Below are 7261 nucleotides of genomic sequence, written 5' to 3' on the forward strand. Positions count from 1 at the left end.
AGCAACCTCCCCCTTCCTAACACATGGCAGATGTTCAAAGACACATATACACATAAAGTTAAAACTAAGAACAAGTAAACAAACAGAACATCTTTGCCAGTGTTCTAGGAGCTTTTATTTGAAACAAGGTCTCACTATGTGTGCCTGAACATATAGCTCTGCCTACCTATCCCCAAGTGTTAGGGTTAGAAACATGCTCCCATACCTGTTTTCTTTCTTTTCTTTTTCTTTTTTTTGTGGCAGGTTTCAAATTGTAACCCAGGGATAGCCTCAATTGCATAGTAACCCTAACTTTGCTAGGATTACAAGTGTGCTGCCAAACACAGCTCCTTCTAATTACTCTCCATACTGACTTTCCTAGCTGTTACAGGACAAGCAGCACCTAAAAGGTTTAACACTAATCATCTTTAAGATTCAGAGTGTGGCCATGAATGGTAGTACATGCCTTTAATAATCCCAGAATTCAGAAGGCAGAGGCAGTTGGGAATCTATGCTGAATACTAGTCCAGCCAGGCATACAGAGACCTTGTCTCAAAGGAATAAAAAAGTAAACCCTTCCAGAACACTCAGTACCATCTGAACGCCACTGTCCTTGGAGCTAGATGCAAGCTTCCGGAAAGCAAAACCCGTTATCTTTTCTATTGCTGATGAAAATAGGATTTGGTGTATATTTGTGGGGTGCCTGGTTCTTAGGTACTTTATGTACCATGTGGAACAACCTCCAAGAACTGCTAAGGAAAGCAAGGCAAGCAACAGCAGTGCGAGTTACCCATCTTGCACAGCCGGTGTGATGGGGGTGGGGGAGAAACACACCCACACAAGTCTATATATGGCTCAGGTCTGGAAAGCTCCTCTTCTGTTCAGGCTACACTTGGATCAACAGTTGCCTGCTGCTCTGGCCCTTTAAGACCCAAAATGGAAGCCAGGTGGTCGTAGATTTTAAAGTGGGCCTTTAATCCCAGCACTAGGAGGCAGAGTCGGGCAGATCTTTGTGCGTTGGAGGTCAGCCTGGTTTAGAGAGCTAGCTCCAGGATAGTGAAACCCTGTCTTGAAAATCAAACAAACACAAAGAACCAAACTGTTATTTCACACTTGTAAATCCAGAACTAAAGGAAGCCAAGGCAAGAGAATTGACACTTTGAGGCCAGCCTGGGGTACAGTGAACCTCGCCATGTTTAGACAATCCAAACAGCTTCACTTCTGTGGCATCTTCAGTCTTGCTAAGTAGCCCTGGCTGGCCTGGAACTACCTATATAGGCCACACTAGCTTTCAATCTATGAGTCTCTTGCCCTGTTGGCTGAGGCCAGCTGTCCCAATGCCTGGGCTGCAGCCTTAGCACCTCCTCGGATTCCTATGCTCAGAAAACCAGTCTGCAAACCCAGACTTGCCCAACAGACTCGAGAAGCTGAAGAGGCCTGCTTGTGCTCCTGGACACTGTCTGCGCATCTCCTGAAACGCACTGCCTTGGCTTTTGAGGCAGGTTTCCTGGGAGTGACAACAAACAGCGGGACTGGATGTCTACACCTTTAACCCAGCATCTGGGAGGCAGACAGGTCCATCTCTTGAGTTTGGGCCCAGATTCATCTACATAGTGAGTACCAGGAAGCCAGGGCTATGGAGACCCTGCCTCAAAACAAAACAAATTAAGAAAAACAAAAGGACCAAAATAGCTGATACAAAGCAATTTATTAACAGAAAATAATTTGAGAAGTCCTGTTCACAGACGGCGACCACGGCGACCCCCCTTCCTCCGGGTGCTGTCAGAGGGAATGGGAGTGACATCCTCTGTGAGAAGGAAGAAAAAAATGTCAGTCATTGCCTGAAGACACAGGCCTCCCCAGTCAATGAGACTAACTAGCAGAATTTATTCTTGCTCAAATGTATCCCCAGTGGTCAGCAAACAAGGGCCCCCCTCTCCTGCCCATTTCCTCATCTCAACTCACGTTAGAAGAGGACAGGGGCTATAAGAAGGCACACGAACATCGGAGGGGAAGGACACCCTCAAGTTCCTAACTCAGAGCCTACCAACTAACAGAAAGTGCCCCTACCTACATCGAGCAACTGTAGCTGTCTGCTCTTTAGACCTGGTGTGTGCAGCTTTTTTATTTGGACTGGCCCAAAGAGTACATTCTAATATTTAGTAATCAGGGACAAACGCTGCTGAAATCAGATTCAGAAGGGTTTTAGGCTTTCCCACCACAGATGGTGAAAACATGATTAACAGAGCGGCATTTGCAGAGATCAACTCTTACAATGTCTCTACAGGTTCCTCTAACAGAAGTAACCACCACCAGACAAGCCTGAACCATTTATGCACATCACATGGTTTGGAAGGGGTCAATGCTTTCAGAACAAACCCAAACCTTAGCTAGACGGGGCACTTACCAATCCGCCCAATCTTCATCCCTGAGCGAGCAAGAGCTCTGAGGGCTGACTGGGCTCCAGGTCCAGGGGTCTTGGTCCTAGAAAATGAAGGATTGTTGGCTGAATCAGTGGGAATGTTCCTAAAACTCACATGGTTTTAATTCATTTCTGAATGGGAGTGGGGAAGAGCCTATAGTTAAAGATATGTATACTCTGTGAGGGGGCCACATAAAATTTTAGACTTTGTAATTTTCATATTACATGACCTCACCCCCCCTAAAAAAAACAAAACATTTCAAAATTGCTAAATGAAGGCTGGCGATGGCAGAGGGCCTGGTTCTTGGTTCTATCCCCGCTTTCTACATGGTAGCTTACAACCACCTGCAATGCCAGTTCCAAGAGAGTCACGGTTCTCTTCTGGCCTCCACAGGGCACACATACACACAGACAACACACTTGTGTAATTTCTTCCACTTTTTTTTTTGCATTTTCCACCCTTTTTTGTGTCTGTGTGGGTGGTAGGTCAAAGATATTCTGGAATTAAGATATGTACTACCACACCTGCAAATCCTTAAGGAAAAAAGAGGGCAAGCAAAATGCCCTCATGCCTGTCCTGCTCTGCATTCAGCCTGGCTAAGGTCTCTGCTGCCCCCCTGCCCCGCTGCTGATTCCTACTTTCTGGTTCCTGCATCTTCTGCAGGGACCAACCCAACAGCTTCCTGTCTAGTATCTTTCCACTCAGTAGCCGCCTAGTCTAGTTTTCAGACCCATCTTTGCCCTGCTCCATAAGACATAAAAACCCTCTAGGTGGTGGTGCACACCTTTAATCCCAGCACTCGGGAGGCAGAGGCAGGTGTACAAGAGCTAGTTCTAGGCCAGGCTCCAAAGCTATACAAAGAAACCCTGTCTTGAAAAACCACCCACCCACGCATGCATATGCACACACACCCTGACTTGAAAAACAAACAAAACCCACAAGGCTCCATCCCTGCTTCTTAACTTACACTTCACACCAATCATTCATCCTTTAATACCCAACTTCTTTCTCACCTGAAGAAGCTTCTCTTGCTGTCTCTATCTGGACTGTGTACCCCAGCTCATTATTTAAGCATCAGTGTTTAGCTCAAGGTGGCCTCAAAATGCAACCAATAACCAACTTGAAACCCTTAACCCGCTTCCACTATGAGATCCAGTCTACACGGTGCTGGGGAACAAGGGGTTGGGCTCATGTATGCTAAAAAAAGTACTCTACAGAAAGGATGAACACAAAGGAACAAATTATCTTTAAGGCAGAGGCTCACTGTGTAGGCGAAGCCAGCCCCAAACTCTAGATCCTCTCGCCTGGGTTCCTGAGTGCTGGGGTTACAGGTATCTGCTCCCATGCCTAACTAGGAACATACATGCCTACAACAGTTTGCTCTCGCATATAACAGAGATAAAATCCACCCCCCACCAACCTGTCATACCTGTTTCCTCCTGTGGCGCGGAGTTTGATATGCAGGGCAGTGATGCCCAGCTCCTTGCACCTCTGGGCCACATCCTGGGCAGCCAACATGGCTGCATATGGAGAGGACTCATCTCTGTCAGCCTTTACCTTCATTCCACCAGTCACCCGGCAGATGGTTTCCCTAGAGACAAAAGCAGAACAGTGTCTTCATTTTCCAACAAGGATACACGAACCCCAATGGGCACACAGTGCTAACTGCTTAGGTATGACAGGCTCGTTAATTTGAGCGTATATCCCGGTTCTAAACAAGACAGGAGCTGCTTATACTTACAGGTGTCCAAAAGCAGACTCTTTATTAATACAATTCCTCCCACACCTCAAGTCCTTTGGAGTCTTGTTTTATGCCTTTTTGCCCAAGTACTCACTTGCCAGAAAGATCGGTTACGTGGACAAAGGTGTCATTGAAGGACGCAAAAATGTGGCAGACACCAAATACGTTCTCTCCTTCAGCCACTTGAGGCCCAAGGCTGATGACTTGTTCTTCCTTCTTTTCCTTCCCCTTGCGAGGTGCCATCTCTAAGTGGAAGGAGAACCTCAATGTTAACAGATGAAAGGGTCCAGAGCTCATTTCCTCTACGAACTAAACCCAGGTCTTGCTCCTTTGGCTCCCTAATATCTTACCCCTCTATACTTGGGGAGTTACTGAGCTGTAACTAAAAGGGAGGTGTGCCAAGAGAAGAGACAATTTCTCAACAAAAGCTCACAGCATTTTTTGGATGAGCCCACTGTTCCAACAACTACATGTATCTCCTTCATAAGCAGCTATCCAAAATAAAAACAGACCTCAGGTCTCTGGCCCAAGTTCCACTCATAACTCCCCTTCCCTGAGCTTGAAAGTGTATTTGTCCGGGGTGACACACCTGAAGTAAACTGCAAGGCAGTGAATAGCAGAGACCACAACCAAGTTAGGGATTCTCTGCTCACACACAATACTTAAACCTAAGTTTCCTGGACCCCAGAGATCAGTTTAGACCCCAAGAAGATAAGACAAAAGTCAAGGCCAAGTTCACTGGTCAACAGCGGAAGATCCCCTTCAGCTCTTCCTTGCCAACAGAGCCTTCAAAGCCTTCTCCTACGTTCACTATCCCACCAGATGCCCTCCACTCACAAGCAGTTCACCCCAAGACAGCCTCTCACCCTGTAAAACCAAACTTTAACTCTTACTAGTAGCAAACAGTAAAAGAGCCACGCCACCAATACTAAAGCGTGCAGGTGTATAACTTTAACCCCAGCACTCAGGAGTCAGAGGCAGGAGGATCTCTCCAGCTGCTATGCAGGCCAGTCAACAGAACAAGTTCGAGGACGGTCAGGATATGCCTTCCTTCCGGGAAGTCTAACGGGAAAGATCTCCATGTGGAAAATCCAGTGCTCAGGAGATCAAGTAACTCTAGCCCTGCGGTTCTCAGACTAAAGCCGGTCCCCTTTAATACCGTTCTCCTCACGGTCTGGGGACTCCCCCAACCATATAATCACTTTGCTGTTACTCCGTGAATCTAATTTTGCTATTGTTAGGAACTGTAAATGCATATCCTGTGCAAGACCCGTGAAAGGGTCACGCCACTGGTTGATAAGCACCGCCCTAGCCTGTAATGGACAGGTCTGGGATGTACAGTCACCTGCTCTTCCCCTCACATTAGGCTAACCAACACGATCCGCTGGGGTACACATCGTTGGGCATGGCGTCTACTCGACGTAGCTCTGCCGTCCTCAGCGGAGATAAGGGAAGGATTACTCGGAGAAACGTAAACACATGGCCATCGGTCCGACTCTACTAGGGAGCACCCCGACAGGTAATGTGTCCGACTCGGGGGAGGGAACCACCACGGATTAGAAGCCCTCCGCACAGGGACCGGGTTCCGAAACTCCCTTTTACTCTTCGACTTACAGAGGCGGCCGGTACGAAGCCTACTCGCGTTTTTCACATGAGAAACGAGGTTAGGTGCAGGCCTGCGACCGCCCTAACAACCTAATGGCGTGCCGGTGTCGGCGCAGCCGCGGCTGGGGACGCGCTTCCCAAGCGCCCTGGGCGACGGCTGTGGCTGGACGGCGAGGCCCAGGCAGGACCCGCACCCACTTCCGACCTCCCGATCTCAGGCCAGAGGCTGCCTCCGGGACACGGCGCAGCCCTGGGCCCCGGCGGGGCGGGCAGGCGACCGAGCGCATGGCTGGTCGCCTCTACCACGCACCTGACTCGGATACCGCTCACAGACCCCGGCCCCGACCCCGCAGATGTCCCTGACCAGTGGATGTCGCACGATTCTCGGCGGCCAGGCCTCCTACCTGAACGTCGTCTCCAGACTCCTCCACCGGAAAGAGAGAGGCGGAAGGGGAGGGCAGACGGGTCACTTCCGCGTCCCGGAAGTGTACCTCTGAGGTCATGGAGGGATGCCGGCTCCCGGAAGAAGTCTCTATCACTGTCTAAAACTGCCGGCGAGGAAGATGGCTTATTAAGGACGCCGGGTGTTACGTGTTGCTGTGACAAGATCTGCATATGAGACCGCACGGAGCGGACGCGCTCGGGAGGCGAAGTGGGCTATGATGCTGGGCGCGGTAGCCGCAGCTAGACGAACTTCCGCCATCAGGACCTCAGGGCAGGCAGCCTGGAAGCGACAGCGCATCTCGTGGTACGGAGGGGAATAACAGCAACAACAACCTTGTAATGCAACTTTTGCCCATTTTGCACAGAGCAGTACGGTAATAAGCTACTCAACACTTGCTACTCTGCACTAAGCATCGTATATTCAACTAATTCTCTCGATATGAACGAGATTAGTTTTGATTTCCATTGTCCCGATAGGTGTATGAACTGAGACCACCTGTGTGGCTGATTTGGGGTTATGACATAAAAGCCCTATCTTTAATAGTCATTTTCATATATCCCTATATTAATCATATTGCAGGACCTTGACGAAATGGGACGGTTGTCGATGGAAATGAGGAGAAAGACAGAGAAGTGTACCTTGTAGAACCTGAAAAGCATGGGTACAATACACACACATACACTGGCATGTACATGCACCCATAGACTCAGGTTACAGAGCGTGGCAAATAATAGAACAAATATACACAGACACATATACATATAACTATATAATAAAATGTATATATTATATATAGTTCTTTGTGTACTAGAATTGATACCACTCTGAAAGACTTCGGCTCCACTTAGGGAAATTTTTATTCTTTGGAGACAGGGTCTCACTGTGTCACCATGATTGGTCTGGAACTTTCTATGTAAATCAGGCTGACCTGGAGCGCACAGAGATTCATTCCCACCTGCCTCTGCCCCCAGACCACTAGGATCAAAGGTGTGTGTGTCACCATGCCTGGAGGAAATTTTTCTTTTAAAAGAACAAAAACAAAAACAAAAAAACCTTACCAAATCTTTT

At 48.3% G+C, this 7261-nt stretch overlaps 1 protein-coding gene and 1 long non-coding RNA gene across 3 annotated transcripts; one reads left to right on the forward strand and one right to left on the reverse strand.

Moving 5' to 3' along the window:
- Positions 1 to 1670: 1670 nt before the first annotated feature.
- Rps14 (ribosomal protein S14) lies at positions 1671 to 6312 on the reverse strand. Of its 2 annotated transcripts, none has more exons than XM_048419032.2 (5): positions 6153 to 6312; positions 4238 to 4388; positions 3832 to 3993; positions 2387 to 2463; positions 1671 to 1786 (listed from the first exon to the last, which is right to left on the reverse strand). In XM_048419032.2, the coding sequence occupies exons 2-5, from the start codon at positions 4384 to 4386 to the stop codon at positions 1719 to 1721; spliced, it is 456 nt and encodes a 151-aa protein (XP_048274989.1). In that variant the 5' UTR covers positions 4387 to 4388; positions 6153 to 6312; the 3' UTR covers positions 1671 to 1718. The 2 variants fall into 2 exon arrangements, with proteins under 2 accessions (XP_048274989.1, XP_048274991.1); XM_048419034.2 differs by having other exon boundaries at positions 6059 to 6189.
- LOC146891721 (uncharacterized) lies at positions 5461 to 6984 on the forward strand. Its single transcript, XR_015005346.2, has 2 exons — positions 5461 to 5662; positions 5760 to 6984. It is a non-coding gene; the product is annotated as an uncharacterized LOC146891721 (long non-coding RNA).
- Positions 6985 to 7261: the final 277 nt, after the last annotated feature.

Source organism: Myodes glareolus, chromosome 13 (assembly GCF_982192425.1).
Source record: "Myodes glareolus chromosome 13, mMyoGla1.1, whole genome shotgun sequence".
NCBI classification, from domain to species: Eukaryota; Metazoa; Chordata; class Mammalia; order Rodentia; family Cricetidae; genus Myodes; species Myodes glareolus.

What these genes read in the sequence shown, in the direction of transcription:
- Rps14 (XM_048419032.2), bottom strand. Translation starts at nt 4,386, where the DNA reads ATGGCACCTCGCAAGGGGAAGGAAAAGAAGGAAGAACAAGTCATCAGC. An exon ending in GTAACCGATCTTTCTGGCAA is followed by an intron (nt 3,994 to 4,237) that starts GTGAGTACTTGG and finishes TTTTGTCTCTAG; the next exon opens with GGAAACCATCTGCCGGGTGA. An exon ending in GATGAAGATTGGGCGGATTG is followed by an intron (nt 1,787 to 2,386) that starts GTAAGTGCCCCG and finishes TCCTTCTCACAG; the next exon opens with AGGATGTCACTCCCATTCCC.